We start from the raw sequence: 18,784 nt of genomic DNA on the forward strand, positions 1-18,784 counted from the left end.
GAAGGGTAGAGTAGTGTAGGTTAGGTTAGGGTAGGGTAGTGTAGTGTAGGGTAGTGTAGAGTAGTGTAGTGTAGTGTAGGGTAGGGTAGTGTAGAGTAGAGTAGTGTAGTGTAGAGTAGAGTAGAGTAGAGTAGTGTGGTGTAATATAGGGTAGAGTAGTGTAGTGTAGTGTAGGGTAGAGTAGTGTAGTGTAGAGTAGTGTAGGGTAGAGTAGTGTAGTGTAGTGTAGTATAGGGTAGAGTGTAGGGTAGAGTAGTGTAGTGTAGAGTAGAGTAGAGTAGAGTAGAGTAGTGTAGTGTAATATAGGGTAGAGTAGTGTAGTGTAGTGTAGTATAGGGTAGAGTGTAGAGTAGAGTAGTGTAGTGTAGAGTAGAGTAGAGTAGAGTAGAGTAGAGTAGTGTAGTGTAATATAGGGTAGAGTAGTGTAGTGTAGTGTAGTATAGGGTAGAGTGTAGAGTAGAGTAGTGTAGTGTAGAGTAGAGTAGAGTAGAGTAGAGTAGTGTAGTGTAGAGTAGAGTAGAGTAGAGTAGAGTAGTGTAGTGTAATATAGGGTAGAGTAGTGTAGTGTAGTGTAGGGTAGAGTAGTGTAGTGTAGAGTAGTGTAGGGTAGAGTAGTGTAGTGTAGTGTAGTATAGGGTAGAGTGTAGGGTAGAGTAGTGTAGTGTAGAGTAGAGTAGAGTAGAGTAGAGTAGTGTAGTGTAATATAGGGTAGAGTAGTGTAGTGTAGTGTAGTATAGGGTAGAGTGTAGAGTAGAGTAGTGTAGTGTAGAGTAGAGTAGAGTAGAGTAGAGTAGAGTAGTGTAGTGTAATATAGGGTAGAGTAGTGTAGTGTAGTGTAGTATAGGGTAGAGTGTAGGGTAGAGTAGTGTAGGTTAGGGTAGGGTAGTGTAGAATAGTGTAGTGTTGAGTAGAGTAGAGTAGAGTAGTGTAGTGTAATATAGGGTAGAGTGTAGAGTAGTGTAGTGTAGGGTAGAGTAGTGTAGGATAGAGTAGTGTAGTGTAGTGTAGAGTAGTGTAGTGTAGTGTAGAGTAGTGTAGTGTAGTGTAGTATAGGGTAGAGTGTAGGGTAGAGTAGTGTAGGTTAGGGTAGGGTAGTTCAGGGTAGTGTAGAATAGTGTAGTGTAGAGTTGAGTAGAGTAGAGTAGTGTAGTGTAGTGTAGAGTAGTGTAGTATAGGGTAGAGTAGTGTAGTGTAGTGTAGAGTGTAGGGTAGAGTAGTGTAGTGTATTATAGGGTAGAGTGTAGGGTAGAGTAGTATAGGGTAGAGTGACAAACCCCATAAATAATGTTTCTCTGATGACAAACCCCATAAATAATGTTTATCTGATGGGATGACAAACCCCATAAATAATGTTTATCTGATGACAAACCCCATAAATAATGTTTATCTGATGACAAACCCCATAAATAATGTTTATCTGATGGGATGACAAACCCCATAAATAATGTTTATCTGATGACAAACCCCATAAATAATGTTTATCTGATGACAAACCCCATAAATAATGTTTATCTGATGGGATGACAAACCCCATAAATAATGTTTCTCTGATGACAAACCCCATAAATAATGTTTATTTGATGACAAACCCCATAAATAATGTTCCTCTGATGACAAACCCCATAAATAATGTTTCTCTGATGGGATGACAAACCCCATAAATAATGTTTATCTGATGGGATGACAAACCCCATAAATAATGTTTCTCTGATGGGATGACAAACCCCATAAATAATGTTTATCTGATGGGATGACAAACCCCATAAATAATGTTTATCTGATGACAAACCCCAAAAATAATGTTTCTCTGATGACAAACCCCATAAATAATGTTTATCTGATGACAAACCCCATAAAAAATGTTTATCTGATGACAAACCCGATAAATAATGTTCCTCTGATGACAAACCCCATAAATAATGTGTATCTGATGACAAACCCCATAAATAATGTTCCTCTGATGACAAACCCCATAAATAATGTTTATCTGATGACAAACCCCATTAATAATGTTTATCTGATGACAAACCCCATAAATAATGTTCCTCTGATGACAAACCCCATAAATATTGTTTATCTGATGACAAACCCCATAAATAATGTTTATCTGATGACAAACCCCATAAATAATGTTTATCTGATGACAAACCCCATAAATAATGTTTATCTGATGACAAACCCCATAAATAATGTTTTCTGATGACAAACCCCATAAATAATGTTTCTCTGATGGGATGACAAACCCCAAAAATAATGTTTCTCTGATGACAAACCCCATAAATAATGTTTCTCTGATGACAAACCCCATAAATAATGTTCCTCTGATGACAAACCCCATAAATAATGTTTCTCTGATGGGATGACAAACCCCATAAATAATGTTTCTCTGATTACAAACCCCATAAATAATGTTTATTTGATGACAAACCCCATAAATAATGTTTCTCTGATGGGATGACAAACCCCATAAATAATGTTTCTCTGATGGGATGACAAACCCCATAAATAATATTTTCTGATGACAAACCCCATAAATAATGTTTCTCTGATGGAATGACAAACCCCATAAATAATGTTTCTCTGATGGGATGACAAAACCCATAAATAATGTTTCTCTGATGACAAACCCCATAAATAATGTTTATCTGATGACAAACCCCATAAATAATGTTTTTCTGATGACAAACCCCATAAATAATGTTCCTCTGATGACAAACCCCATAAATAATGTTTATCTGATGACAAACCCCATAAATAATGTTTATCTGATGACAAACCCCATAAATAATGTTTCTCTGATGGGATGACAAACCCCATAAATAATGTTTATCTGATGACAAACCCCATAAATAATGTTTCTCTGATGACAAACCCCATAAATAATGTTTATTTGATGACAAACCCCATAAATAATGTTCCTCTGATGACAAACCCCATAAATAATGTTTCTCTGATGGGATGACAAAACCCATAAATAATGTTTCTCTGATGGGATGACAAACCCCATAAATAATGTTTCTCTGATGGGATGACAAACCCCATAAATAATGTTTCTCTGATGACAAACCCCATAAATAATGTTTATCTGATGACAAACCCCATAAATAATGTTTTTCTGATGACAAACCCCATAAATAATGTTCCTCTGATGACAAACCCCATAAATAATGTTTATCTGATGACAAACCCCATAAATAATGTTTATCTGATGACAAACCCCATAAATAATGTTTCTCTGATGGGATGACAAACCCCATAAATAATGTTTATCTGATGACAAACCCCATAAATAATGTTTCTCTGATGACAAACCCCATAAATAATGTTTATTTGATGACAAACCCCATAAATAATGTTCCTCTGATGACAAACCCCATAAATAATGTTTCTCTGATGGGATGACAAACCCCAAAAATAATGTTTCTCTGATGACAAACCCCATAAATAATGTTTCTCTGATGACAAACCCCATAAATAATGTTCCTCTGATGACAAACCCCATAAATAATGTTTCTCTGATGGGATGACAAACCCCATAAATAATGTTTCTCTGATGACAAACCCCATAAATAATGTTTATTTGATGACAAACCCCATAAATAATGTTTCTCTGATGGGATGACAAACCCCATAAATAATGTTTCTCTGATGGGATGACAAACCCCATAAATAATATTTTCTGATGACAAACCCCATAAATAATGTTTCTCTGATGGAATGACAAACCCCATAAATAATGTTTCTCTGATGGGATGACAAACCCCATAAATAATGTTTCTCTGATGGGATGACAAACCCCATAAATAATGTTTCTCTGATGGGATGACAAACCCCATAGATAATGTTTCTCTGATGACAAACCCCATAAATAATATTCCTCTGATGACAAACCCCATAAATAATGTTCCTCTGATGACAAACCCCATAAATAATGTTTCTCTGATGACAAACACCACATAGGACATGCTGGAGAGAACAGTAATATGCTGACAATATGGAGCATGGGGAGGACAGGAGGAGTCATGGTAACAGATCAAGCTGTTCCTGGAAGACGCTACGGCTGCATCCCAAGTAGAATTTCCTATATAGTGCATTACTTTTGACCAGGGCAGATAGGGCTGAGAAGCAGCCTGGGCACTCTCTCTCTCTCTGCCCCCCACCAAACCACCTCCACCTCACAGCTCCCTCCTTGATATACAGTCAGGCTACTGCCCTAATTTATCTGAAGACAACACGGCAGGGTGGACTGGCCATCCGAGCGAATGCCAGATGGGCTGGTCCATTTTTAGCCCAGTGGACATGTCTAACTTTTTAATCTGGCTGTTAATGGCGACTTTAAGGAAAACAATAGGCCGATGTTGGGGCCTGAAAGGAGAAAATTGTCTGTTGTGTTTGAAATACCAGGGCCGATTTCTGGTCCCGGTCTGCCCCTGCAACAAGGGGTGACGGCTGGCCAATTCAATTAGGTGGCTCATGTAGCATGAACAAAGAAGAGACAAACACACGCTACCCTATTGAGATAAAGCCAGAGATAATCACTGGTAGAACCCTGGAGGGACAGATTAGAGTAAACATTCTCTACTACAGCAGTGCCTCCTGTTTGTGGTCATCAATTTTGATGAATATTCATTAAATAATACATTTTGATGAATGGCATCTTCCATGCGAACCTCAGCTGGGAGAATCCCTGTGGGGCTTCAGTAAGCATAGCCAGTACAAAATGGGTAGCTACAGTACACACAGTGCTATATATGATGTCTTAGCAGCAGGGAGGTACAGTGGTATATATGATGTCTTAGCAGCAGGGAGGTACAGTGGTGATGGTGGTAATGAGGAAGGTAATAATGGTAATGATGATGATGATGGTAAATAATGTAGTGGTGGTGGTGATGATGGTGATGATGATGATGATGATGATGATGATGGTAAATAATGTAGTGGTGGTGGTGATGATGGTGATGGTGAATAATGTAGTGGTGGTGGTGATGATGATGATGATGATGATGGTAATGATGATGATGGGGATGATGATGATGAGGAGGAGGATGATGGTAATGATGATGATGATGATGAAGGTAATGGTGATTTAATTTATGATGGTGATGGTGATGATGATGATGATGATGATGATGATAGTGATGATGGTGATGCTGATGGTGATCTCATCAGTGTTATGGTTTTCTTTCTCTAGTTAAAGGGCGGACTCCACAAGTCCCCATGGCTACAGGAAACGGAATCATGTCTAAACCAGCCCTCACAGCTATGGTGAGTCCCTCAATGAATGAATGAATGAATGAATGAATGAATGAATGAATGAATGAGTCTGTCTGTCTGTCTGTCTGTCTGTCCGTCTGTCCGTCCGTCCAAGAGACTATTGGCATGGGAAACTTATGTTAACATTGCCAAAGCAAGTGAAGTAGATAATAACTAAAGTGAAATAAACAATAAAAATGAACAGTAAACATTACACTCACAGAAGTTTCAAAAGAATAAAGACATTACAAATGTCATATTATGTCTATATACAGTGTTGTAACGATGTACGAAAATAACGAAAGTACAAAATGGAAAAAAATATATAAATTTTTTATTTTATACATCTTTATTTAACCAGGTAGGCCAGTTGAGAACAAGTTATCATTTACAACTGCGACCTGGTCAAGATTAAGCAAAGCAGTGCGACAAAACATGGGATAAACAAACGTACAGTCAATAACACAATAGAAAAATCTATATACAGTGTGGGAAAATGAAGTAAGGAGGTAAGGCAATAAACAGGCCATGGTGGCGAAGTAATTACAATTTAGCAAATAACACTGGAGTGATATATATGTGCAGATGAGGATGTGCAAGTAGAGATACTGGTGAGTAAAATAAAAAAGTGGGTAGTATATGGGGCTTTGGTGACTAAACGGACGGCACTGTCATAGACTGCATCCAGTTTGCTGAGTAGAGTGTTAGAGGCCATTTTGTAAATGAGATCGCCGAAGTCAAGGATCGGTAGGATAGTCAGTTTTACGAGGGTACGTTTGGCAGCATAAATGAAGGAGGCTTTGTTGCGAAATAGGAAGTTGATTCTAGATTTAATTTTGGATTGGAGATGCTTAATATGAGTCTGAAAGGAGAGTTTACAGTCTAGCCAGACACTTAGGTATTTGTATTTGTAGTTGTCCACATATTCTAAGTCAGAGGTCGACCGATTAATTGGAATGGCAGATTAATTATGCCGATTATGCCATTAAAAAAAAAAAATGTTTACACCTTTATTTAATCTTTATTTAACTAGGCAAGTCAGTTAAGAACATATTCTTATTTTCAATGACGGCCTAGGAACGGTTGGTTAACCGCCTTGTTCAGGGGCAGAACGACAGATTCTCACCTTGTCAGCTCAAGGGATCCAATCTTGCAACCTTACAGTTAACTGGTCCAACGCTCTAACCACCTGCCTCACGAGGGGCCCGCCTGTTACACAAATGCAGTAAGAAGCCAAGGTAAGTTGCTAGCTAGCATTAAACTTAATCAATCATATTCACTAGATATAACAACACATGGTTGATGATATTACTGGTTTATCTAGCATGTCCTGCGTTGCACATAATCGATGCAGTGTGCATTCGGGAAAAAGGACTGTCGTTGCTCCAACGTGTACCTAACCGTAAACACCAATGCCTTTCTTAAAATCCATACACAGAAGTATATATTTTTAAACCTGCATATTTAGCTAAAAGAAATCCAGGTTAGCAGGCAATATTAACCAGGTGAAATTGTGTCACTTCTCTTGCGTTCATTGCACGCAGAGTCAGGGTATATGCAACAGTTTGGGCCGCCTGGCTCATTGCACGCAGAGTCAGGGTATATGCAACAGTTTGGGCCGCCTGGCTCATTGCACGCAGAGTCAGGGTATATGCAACAGTTTGGGCCGCCTGGCTCATTGCACGCAGAGTCAGGGTATATGCAACAGTTTGGGATGCCTGGCTCATTGCACGCAGAGTCAGGGTATATGCAACAGTTTGGGCCGCCTGGCTCATTGCACGCAGAGTCAGGGTATATGCAACAGTTTGGGATGCCTGGCTCATTGCGAACTAATTTGCCAGAATTTTACGTAATTATGACGTAACATTGAAGGATGTGCAATGTAACAGGAATATTTAGACTGATGGATGTCAAAATATGGAACAGTTCCGTATTTCACTGAAAGAACAAACGTTTTGTTTTCGAGATGATAGTTTCTGGATTCAACCATATTAATGACCTAAGGATCGTAAGTCTATGATTTGATAGAGCAGTCTGACTGAGTGGTGGTAGGCACCAGCAGGCTCATATTTCTGTGTGTTTATTATGATTAAGTCTATGATTTGATAGATCAGTCTGACTGAGCAGTGGTAGGCACCAGCAGGCTCTGAAGCATTCATTCAAACAGCACTTTTGTGCGTTTTGCCAGCAGCTCTGCTGTTTATGACTTCAAGCCTTTCAACTCCCGAGATTAGGCTGGTGTAACGATGTGATGTGAAATGGCTAGCAAGTTAGCGGGGTGCGCGCTAATAGCGTTTCAAACGTCACTCGCTCTGAGACTTGGAGTAGTTGTTCCCCTTGCTCTGCATGGGTAACGCTGCTTCGAGGGCGGCGGTTGTCATTGTGTTCCTGGACTTTAGAAAGGCAGGGCAGGATGGATATAGGTCTGTAACAGTTTGGGTCTAGAGTGTCTCCCCCTATGAAGAGGGGTACGAAAGAGAGGTTGAACAGACTAGTAATAGGGATTGCAACAATGGCGGCTAGATTGTCTAGCCCAGCTAATTTGTAGGGATCCAGATTTTGCAGCTCTTTCAGAACATCAGCAGTCTGGATTTGGGTGAAGGAGAAGTGGGGGGGAGGGGGCTTGGGCCAGTTGCTGCGGGGGGGTGCAGAGTTGTTGGCTGGGGTTGGGGTAGCCAGGTGGAAAGCATGGCCAGCCATAGCCACGGGGACTATTCGATGCTAGTGCTGTACACCACAGAATATTTTTTGTGCTGGTCAAGTGCATTCAAGTCTGGAGTGGAGTGTTCTTATTTAAGCTTATTTAAGCTCATTTAAGATGGTTAGGAAAGCACTTTTAAAGAACAACCAGGCATCCTCTACTGACGGGATGAGGTCAATATCCTTCCGGGATACCCGGGCCAGGTTGATTAGAAAAGTCTGCTCGCAGAAGTGTTTTATCTGAGATCCTGATCGCTGAGATCCTGGTTGAAGACAGCAGAGGTGTATTTGGAGGGCAGGTTGGTCAGGATTATATCTATGAGGGTGCCCATGTTTATGGATTTAGGGTTGTACCTGGTAGGTTCCTTGATAATTTGTTTGAGACTGAGGACCTCTAGCTTAGATTGTAGTATCGCCGGACTGTTAAGTGGATCCCAGTTTAGGTCACGTAACAGTACGAACTCTGAAGATAAATGGGGGGCAATTAATTCACATATGGCCTCCAGGGCACAGCTGGGGGCTGAGGGGGGTCTATAACAAGCGGCAACATTGAGAGACTTATTTCTTGAAAGGTTGATTTTTAAAAAGTAGAAGCTCAAACTGTTTGGGCACAGACCTGGATGTATGGGTTGTATTTACAATGGTGTTTGTTCTTCACTGGTTGCCCTTTTCTTGTGGCAACAGATCACAAATATTGCTTCTGCGATGGCACACTGTGGTCTATCACCCAGTAGATATGGGAGTTTATCAAAATCGGGTTTGTTTTCAAATTCTTTGTGGATCTGTATAATCTAAGGGAAGTATGTGTCTCTAATATGGTCATACATTTGGCAGGTGGTTAGAAAGCGCAGCTCAGTTTCCACCTCATTTTGTGGATAGTGTGCACATAGCCTGTCTTCTCTTGAGAGCCAGGTCTGCCTACAGCGGCCTTTCTCAATAGCAAGGCTATGCTCACTGAGTCTGTACATAGTCAAAGCTTTCCTTACGTTTGGGTCAGTCACAGTGGTCAGGTATTCTGCCACTGTGTCCTCTCTGTTTAGGGTCAGTCACAGTGGTCAGGTATTCTGCCGCTGTGTCCTCTCTGTTCAGGGTCAGTCACAGTGGTCAGGTATTCTGCCACTGTGTACTCTCTGTTTAGGGCCAAAAAGCTCAATATTATACATTTTTTATTAATTATCTTTTTGATTTCTCATGATTTGTTTGGGTCTAATTGTGTTGCTGTCCTGGGGCTCTGTGGAGTCTGTTTGTGTTTGTGAACAGAGCCCCAGGACAGCAACACAATTAGACCCAACCAAATCATGAGAAACCAGGACCGGCTTGCTTAGGGGACTCTTCTCCAGGTTCATCTCTCTGTAGGTGATGGATTTGTCATGGAAGGTTTGGGAACCGCTTCCTTTTAGGTGGTTGTAGAATTTAACGGATCTTTCTGGTCTGTAAAAGTTGATTCTAAGATTTATATTTCATCATGTATATATTTTTGTTGTTTGTTCTTTACCAGAAAGATTGGAGAAGTGGTTTACATACATCTCCATTTTTGATAGATATTTCTTTGTTTTGTTGCTTGTTTAGTTTTTTCCAATTTTCCCAGAATTGTTTTTATTTAACATTTATTTAACTTGGCAAGTCAACAAATTCTTATTTGATAAGAACAAATTCTTATTTTCAATGACAGCCTACCTGCCTTGTTCAGGGGCAGAATGACAGATTTTTACCTTGTCAGCTTGGGGATTCGATTCATCAACCTTTTGGTTATTGACGTTGAGCGGACCAAGTAATTGGGCGTCACTCTAAAGCGGGAAGGTGGAATAAACGAGTCAGGAGTAGGTTTTCTTGATTGAACACAGTTCTCTATTGAGGGCATTTGGTCAACACAAACATTCCAACATAATCAATGAAAATCTTCCAAGGAAAAACATACATCTTCTTCTCCAGATGAAACAGGAACACAATAGGCTTATCTTTAAACTACAACAAAAAGTCACGGGATTGTCACCGTCTTAGTGGTTCTTCCTGGATAGCTCCTCTCTCTCGGTGGCCATCTTCCAGAGATAGTTTCCCCCCCTCTCTGCTGGTTCCATTCTCTCTCTTATAGGGGAAGGAGAGTATGTCATTAGTACCGTCAGCTGTGCTTAATTGCCTCTGGTTACCTTGTCTCCCATGCCTGGTTGGGCTACTATCCATGAGCCCAGCCTGCCCTCTGGTGGTCCTTCCACATACCTTCCCCCCCAGGACCGAACCGGAGGGTCGGGCGCCAGATGCACCGTCTTGGTCACGTCGGGACAGCGCATCTGCATTCCCGTTCCTCGATCCGGCCCTGTGGATGACATGGAAAGAGAACGGTTGTAAAGACAAAAAACAATCTGGCTATTCAGTTGTTATTGTTTCTCTTACCAGACATCCCCGTGAGGGGTGCATGGTCAGTAACTAATGCAAACCTCCGACCCAGTAGGTAGTACCGGAGATAATCGAGGGCCCACTTGATGGCTAAGGCCTCTTTCTCTACGGTCGCATACCTCTGTTCCCGATCGCTGAGCTTCCTACTAATGAAGAGAATCGGCTTCTCTTCTTCACCTTTACCCTGAGCTAGTATGGCCCCGAGCCCTGTATCCGAGGCGTCGACCTGCACAATGAACTCTTGTGAGAAGTCCGGAGCCTGTAGAACGGGATCAGAACACAGGAAATCTTTTAGCAATTGAAAGGCCTCTTCCGTCTCGTCTTTCCACTCTACCTGGTTTGGCAGGTTTTTCCTGATGAGGTTTGTGAGGGGGTTGGCAATGGTTGCATATCCCGGGATAAAACGGCGATAATATCCTGTTATCCCTAAGAAGGCCCGAACGTCTCGCTTGGTCCGGGGTCGAGGCCAGTCACGAATTGCCCTGGTCTTCTCTGCCTGTGGGCGTATTTTCCCATTCCCCACGGTGTACCCCAGGTATTCTGCTTCGGACAGGCCCAGGCAGCATTTATTTGGATTGGCTGTCAACCCTGTGGCTTCCAAACTCACGAGCACCGCCCGTAATCGCAGGAGGTGACTATCCCAGTCCTCGCTGTGGATGACCACACCGTCTATGTACGCCGCTGCATACTCTTGATGGGGCCGTAGAATGGCATCCATGAGGCGTTGGAAGGTTGCAGCGGCACCGTGCAGTCCGACGGGCATCCTCACATACTGGAAAAGCCCCTCTGGGGTGGCGAAGGCAGTCTTTGGGCGATCCTCCGGAGCCACCGGCACTTGCCAATATCCCTTCGTCAAATCCAGGGTAGTGATGAACTTGGCCTTTCCTAAGTTCTCCAAGAGTTCATCCACGCGGGGCATGGGATACGCATCGAATGTAGAGATGGCATTCACGCCCCTAAAGTCGTTGCAGAGTCTCATACTACCATCGGATTTGGGGACCAGGACTATGGGACTGGACCACTCACTCGTCGAGGGCTCGATCACGCCCATCCTCAACATCTCCCTCACCTCTTTCTTAGCGATGACTCGGCGAGCCTCAGGAATCCTGTAAGGGTGGATATGCACCTTCTTGCCGGGTTCAGTGTGGATATGGTGGAACAAGACATCTGTTTGTCCTGGGAATGGAGAGAATATTCAACCGAAGTTCATAATCAGCTTGTCTAGCTGTCTTGACTGCCTGGTAGGAGAGTTTGGCCACGGCGCACCTGTGGTAGAGCCTCCTCTTTTCCTTTGCCCTCCAGGGCCATCAAAGCCACCTCCTCCTCTCGTCCATGGTACGTCTTCAGCAAGTTTATGTGATAGAGTTGGACCTTCTTCCTCCTGTCAGGTTGCTTGATGAGGTAATTGACCGGTGAGACCCTTTTCATTACCTCGTAGGGCCCCCTCCACTGCGCCAGCAAGCGATGTTCGGCCGTGGGCACAAGCACCATCACTCTCTCTCCCACGGTGTACTCACAGGGGGTCGCGGACTTATCATAGGCCCGGCCTTGGGTCCTTTGGGCCTTCTCCATATGCTCCTTGACTATGGGCCACACTGCTGACAGGCGGTCTCTCATCAGGGTAACGTGTTCTATTGTGGATCAAAAGGGGCATGGTTGGGTCTCCCAGGTCTCCTTGGCTAAGTCGAGGATTCCTCGACAGGGTCTGCCATAGAGCAATACAATAGGCTTATCTTTAAACTACAACAAAAAGTCACGGGATTGTCACCGTCTTAGTGGTTCTTCCTGGATAGCTCCTCTCTCTCGGTGGCCATCTTCCAGAGATAGTTCCCCCCCCCCCCTCTCTGCTGGTTCCATTCTCTCTCTTATAGGGAAAGGAGAGTATGTCATTAGTACCGTCAGCTGTGCTTAATTGCCTCTGGTTACCTTGTCTCCCATGCCTGGTTGGGCTACTATCCATGAGCCCAGCCTGCCCTCTGGTGGTCCTTCCACATGGCCCAATACTTTAACCACTAGGCTACCTGCAGTCCCATGTGGTTAGAGTCTTTGGATTCTTCAATTACATTGAGCTGATTTCTGATGTGCTGTTCCTTCTTTTTCCGTAGTGTATTTCTGTATTGTTTAAGTGATTCACCATAGTGAAGTCGTAGACTCATGTTTTTGGTTGGACAGGTTTCTCAATTTCTTTTAGGTTTTTACATTCTTCATCAAACAATTTGTCATTGTTGTTCATTTTATTCGGTTTTCTGTTAGACATTTTTAGATTTGATAAGGAAGCTGAGATGGCAGTAGAAAATCTTAACAGTTTGACAAGTTTACACTTTCACTATTACGGTGGGACGTTTGGTCCAGGAAGTTGTCTAAAAGGGATTGAATTTGTTGTTGCCTAATTGTTTTTTGGTAGTTTTCCACACTACATTCCTCCCTTCTACAGCATTTCTTAATATTATTCAGTTCATTTGGCTTTGATGCCTCATGATTGAGTATTGCTCTGTTCAAGTAGACTGTGATTTTGTTGTGATCTGATAGGGGTGTCAGTGGGCTGACTCTGAGAGACTCTTGGCTGAGGTAAGTGGTAAAGTAGTCTACAGTACTACTACTGCTATTTATCTATCTATCCAGCTATCTATTTATCTATTTATCTATCTATTTATCTATCTATCCATCTATCTATCTATCCATCTATTTAAATATCTATCCAACTATTTATCTATCCATCTATCTATCCATCTATTTATCTATCTATCTATCTATCCATCTATTTATCTATTTATCTATCCATCTATCTATTCATCTATTTATCCATCTAACCATCTATCTATTTATCTATCCATCTATCTATTTATCTATCCATCTATTTATCTATCCATCTATCTATCCATCTATTTATCTATCCATCTATCCATCTATTTATCTATCCATCTATCTATCCATCTATCTATCCATCTATTTATCTATCCATATATCTATCTATCCATCTATTTATCTATCCATATATCTATCCATCTATCTATCTATCCATAAATCTATCTATCTATCTATTTATGTATCCATCTATTTATCTATCCATATATCTATCTATCCATATATCTATCTATCTATCTATCCATCTATCCATCTATCTAAATATCGATCTATCCATCACTGTACCCAACTATGTGTATTGGAGTAGAAGTGCTTCATCTTCCCTGCAGAATGCTGTGTTTTCATTGACTAATGTTTCTCTACTGTTCCCTCTTCTCTATTGTTTACATCCTAGTCTGCACCCCAAATGTTCAGTTGATAGGGAATAGGGTGCAATTTGGGACTCAGTGACATCTGTGTCCAGTGAGTGTTATTGTCCTCGCTAGTTCCATCTGGAACATGTTACCAGGGATGTTACCACATTTCCTCTCTATACCTCTCCTGAAGACTCTATAATGCTGCTCTGTCTTGATGTGTTTATATCAGTCTGATTATATTATATGTATTATATATGTATATATGTTCTCCAGATGCTACTAATGGATATTTACACTGGTCCCTCCTCCCCCACCTCATCCACTTCCCCTCCCCCTCAGCCTTCTCCTCTTCCCCCTCACCCTCCCCCCTCATCCTCCCCATTCTCCATTTCCTCCCACTCTTCCTCTTCTGCTGCATGGAGACATATTTGGGATTCCTCCCTTTTACCTAAACCGTTTCCTCTCATCATCAGACCAGTTGGTCAGGCTAGTTTTGCACAGTCTCTGTACTCTGTTGTTGGTACCACTGTTTTTGTTATTGTTCCCGAAAAATGCCTTCATTTTAAACATCCCACCACAGTACCATTGATCTCGTAGGGGCCTGGCCGTGTTCCACTCCGGTTCTATTGGGAGGGGGAACAAAAGCAGGATGGTTGTCAGATTGTTGCACAGCTGAATAGAGCCGACAGGGCCGTAACTCGAGTTGACAATGTGTGGCTACTGTGATCAGTCCCTGATTGCCCTAGAATGGGAGAGAAACCTCCACCACCACATTAGGCTTGCATTATTCAATGGGTGTGCTGAGAGAGAGGAGAGAGGAGAGAGGAGAGCGAGAGAGAGAGGCTTGCTTTGGCAATGTTAACATATGTTTCCCATGCCAATAAAGCCCATTGAATTGAATTGTGTGTGAGAGAGAGAAATAGGCAGCACAGAGAGGGGGAGGTGGATCAGAGTAAATCAGAGAGAGAGAAAGGGGAGAGGTAGAGAAAAGTAAAGCAGAGAGAGCGAAAGAGAGAGAGGGAGAAAGAGAGAGGTAGAGAGAGAGATCGAAAGAGAGAGAGAGCGATAGAGCGAGAGAGGGAGGGAGCTTAATCTGTTCCACTGCATCTCACCGGTGACAGCAGACTGGGATCATCAGTAGCCTCCTACAGCTCAACAGAAGTGTACCTCGCGGGTGTTTTCTACCGTAGCATTACCTTTATCCTAGGCATCTAACAGCACGGCGCAGGACTTTTGGAATCCAGACTAATAAAGCTTGATGCCTCATGCAGTGAACAGGTAAAATAATTTAAAACATTACCCTGTTCATTTTTACGAAGAGTTATATTTGTGGTAAAGAGAGAGAGAATCCCTAAAGAGGTCAGTGGAGCTAGCTGATGGACTGCAGAGAGAGAAGCCCTAAAGAGGTCAGTGGAACTAGCTGACGGACTGCAGAGAGAGAGAGAGAAGCCCTAAAGAGGTCAGTGGAGCTAGCTGATGGACTGCAGAGAGAGAGAGAAGCCCTAAAGGGGTCAGTGGAGCTAGCTGATGGACTGCAGAGGGAGAAGCCCTAAAGAGGTCAGTGGAGCTAGCTGACGGACTGCAGAGAGAGAGAGAGAAGCCCTAAAGAGGTCAGTGGAGCTAGCTGATGGACTGCAGAGAGAGAGAGAGAAGTCCTAAAGAGGTCAGTGGAGCTAGCTGACGGACTGCAGAGAGAGAGAAGTCCTAAAGAAGTCAGTGGAGCTAGCTGACGGACTGCAGAGATAGAGAGAAGTCCTAAAGAAGTCAGTGGAGCTAGCTGATGGACTGCAGAGAGAGAGAGAGAAGTCCTAAAGAGGTCAGTGGAGCTAGCTGACGGACTGCAGAGAGAGAGAGAGAAGTCCTAAAGAGGTCAGTGGAGCTAGCTAAAGGACTGCAGAGAGAGAGAAGTCCTAAAGAAGTCAGTGGAGCTAGCTGATGGACTGCAGAGAGAGAGAGAGAAGTCCTAAAGAGGTCAGTGGAGCTAGCTGACAGACTGCAGAGAGAGAGAAGTCCTAAAGAAGTCAGTGGAGCTAGCTGATGGACTGCAGAGAGAGAGAGAGAAGTCCTAAAGAGGTCAGTGGAGCTAGCTGACGGACTGCAGAGAGAGAGAGAGAGAGAGAAGTCCTAGAGGTCAGTGGAGCTAGCTGACGGACTGCAGACAGAGAGCGAGAGAGAAGTCCTAAAGAGGTCAGTGGAGCTAGCTGACGGACTGCAGAGTGAGAGAGAGAGAGAGAAGTCCTAGAGGTCAGTGGAGCTAGCTGACGGACTGCAGAGAGAGAGAGAGAGAGAGAGAGAAGTCCTAGAGGTCAGTGGAGCTAGCTGACGGACTGCAGAGAGAGAGAGAGAGAGAGAGAGAAGTCCTAGAGGTCAGTGGAGCTAGCTGACGGACTGCAGAGAGAGAGAGAGAGAGAGAGAAGTCCTAGAGGTCAGTGGAGCTAGCTGATGGACTTCAGAGAGAGAGATAGAACCCCCACACACACAGCCAGAAAAACAAGCTTTAGAGTTTTGCATGTTCTACACATCTAAACAGAAGCAATAGTGTTTTTGTTATTTATTATAGGCTGTTTTTAAGGCCACGTAAATGTTTCTCATTTGGTCAATATCTCTCTTTTATTGATGCCTCTGGCAGTGCCAGGTTGGTTCTGATGCCGCTAGCGGTGCCAGGTTGGTTCTGATGCCGCTGGCAGTGCCAGGTTGGATCTGATGCCGCTGGCAGTGCAAGGTTGGATCTGATACCTCTCTGGCAGTGCCAGGTTGGATCTGGTGCTGCTGGCAGTGCCAGGTTGGTTTTGGTGCTTCTGGCAGTGCCAGGTTGGATCTGATGCCACTGGCAGTGCCAGGTTGGATCTGATGCCACTGGCAGTGCCAGGTTGGTTCTGATGCCGCTAGCAGTGCCAGGTTGGTTCTGATACCGCTGGCAGTGCCAGGTTGGATCTGATACCTCTCTGGCAGTGCCAGGTTGGATCTGGTGCTGCTGGCAGTGCCAGGTTGGTTTTGGTGCTTCTGGCAGTGCCAGGTTGGATCTGATGCCACTGGCAGTGCCAGGTTGGTTCTGATGCCGCTAGCAGTGCCAGGTTGGTTCTGATACCGCTGGCAGTGCCAGGTTGGATCTGATGCCGCTAGCAGTGCCAGGTTGGATCTGATGCCGCTGGCAGTGCCAGGTTGGTTCTGATGCCTCTGGCAGTGCCAGGTTGGATCTGATGCCGCTAGCAGTGCCAGGTTGGATCTGATGCCGCTGGCAGTGCCAGGTTGGTTCTGATACCGCTGGCAGTGCCAGGTTGGATTTGGTGCCGCTGGCAGTGCCAGGTTGGATCTGGTGCCGCTGGCAGTGCCAGGTTGGTTCTGATACCGCTAGCAGTGCCAGGTTGGTTCTGATGCCTCTAGCAGTGCCAGGTTGGATCTGAATACATACGGATGTCCGGTAAATTTCTCTAATTTCCAGTAAATTAAAATCTTCACGGTCAATTTGTCTGGAGACAAATTTTCCTAAAGGAAACTGAAATGGCATATAAATGGCCAGTGTCACTTTGTTTATGCTGCACACCATGGTTCACCAGCAGCCGCAAACATCGAAAGATTAAGCTACAAGACAAAAAAGATTGCAAGAATTGGACCCTATTTTTCAATTTTCGCCTAAAATGACATACCCAAATCTAACTGCCTGTAGCTCAGGCCCTGAAGCAAGGATATGCATATTCTTGGTACCATTTGAAAGGAAACACTGTGAAAGGAATGTAGGAGAATATAACACAATAGATCTGGTAAAAGATAATAAGAAGAAAAAACAACCGTATTGTTTTTATTATTTTGTACCATCCTCTTCGAAATGCAAGAGAAAGGCCATCATGTATTACTCCAGCCCAGGTGCAATTTAGATATTGGCCACTAGATGGCAGCAATGTATGTGCAAAGTTTTAGACTGATCCAATGAAACATTGTATTACTGTTCAAAATCAAGACTGCCCAAATGTGCCTAATTTGTTTGTTAATAACTTTTCATGTTCAAAACTGTGCACTCTCCTCAAACAATAGCATGGCATTATTTCACCATAATAGCTACTGTAAATTGGACAGTGCAGTTAGATTAACAATAATTTAAGCCTTCTGCCAATATCAGATATGTTTATCTCCTGGGAAATGTTCTTGTTACCTCATGCTAATCGCATTAGCCTATGTTAGCTCAACCGTCCCGTGAGTGGGACACCGATCCTGGAGAAGTTTTAAAATCCCCCCTCATAGTCATCTGTAGGTGGAGAATTTTATAGTCTTTATTTATTTAATTGTATAAATATATATTACATTTGAGATTCTTCAAAGTTGCTGACCCAACGCTCAAACCACTAGGATACCTGCCGCTGGGATATCTCCATTTTAGTCAACCGACAGGCCAAGACCTCAATACTGGGAAAGTCTACAAGGTAGGCAGTAGGGCTGTCCTCAGTGTATTAGTAGTAGAAGGCTGTAGGTCAGTGTATTAGCAGTAGAAGGCTGAAGGTCAGTGTATTAGCAGTAGAAGGCTGTAGGTCAGTGTATTAGTAGTAGAAGACTGTAGGTCAGTGTATTAGTAGTAGAAGACTGTAGGTCAGTGTATTAGTAGTAGAAGGCTGTAGGTCAGTGTATTAGTAGTAGAAGGCTGTAGGTCAGTGTATTAGCAGAAGAAGGCTGAAGGTCAGGTCAGTGTATTAGTAGTAGAAGGCTGTAGGTCAGTGTATTAGTAGAAGGCTGAAGGTCAGTGTATTAGCAGTAGAAGGCTGTAGGTCAGTGTATTAGCAGTAGAAGAATGTAGGTCAGTGTATTAGTAGTAGAAGGCTGAAGATCAGTGTATTAGTAGTAGAAGGCTGGTGGTCAGTATATTAGCAGTAGAAGGCTGTAGGTCAGTGTATTGGTAGTAGAAGGCTGTAGGTCAGTATATTAGCAGTAGAAGGCTGTAGGTCAGTGTATTGGTAGTAGAAGGCTGTAGGTCAGTGTATTAGCAGTAGAAGGCTGTAGGTCAGTGTATTAGCAGTAGAAGGCTGAAGGTCAGGTCAGTGTATTAGTAGTAGAAGACTGTAGGTCAGTGTATTAGTAGTAGAAGGCTGTAGGTCAGTGTATTAGTAGTAGAAGGCTGAAGGTCAGTGTATTAGCAGTAGAAGGCTGTAGGTCAGTGTATTAGCAGTAGAAGGCTGAAGGTCAGGTCAGTGTATTAGTAGTAGAAGGCTGAAGGTCAGGTCAGTGTA

General features: G+C 43.2%; 1 protein-coding gene across 2 annotated transcripts in view; it reads left to right on the plus strand.

Annotated features, from left to right (window-relative positions):
• Positions 1-5,097: 5,097 nt before the first annotated feature.
• The window catches only part of LOC110523064 (A-kinase anchor protein 2), a 60,125-nt gene continuing 46,438 nt past the window's right edge, over positions 5,098-18,784 (plus strand). Inside the window, exon 1 of one of the 2 annotated variants that reach the window (XM_036976548.1) lies at positions 5,098-5,265. In XM_036976548.1, coding sequence (XP_036832443.1) covers positions 5,218-5,265 — 48 coding nt within the window. In that variant the 5' untranslated portion in view covers positions 5,098-5,217. Of the gene's footprint in view, positions 5,266-14,612; positions 14,847-18,784 lie in introns of those variants that run through there. The other variant, XM_036976549.1, reaches the window with a different exon arrangement.

This window comes from Oncorhynchus mykiss, chromosome 5 (genome assembly GCF_013265735.2).
Source record: "Oncorhynchus mykiss isolate Arlee chromosome 5, USDA_OmykA_1.1, whole genome shotgun sequence".
NCBI lineage: Eukaryota > Metazoa > Chordata > Actinopteri > Salmoniformes > Salmonidae > Oncorhynchus > Oncorhynchus mykiss.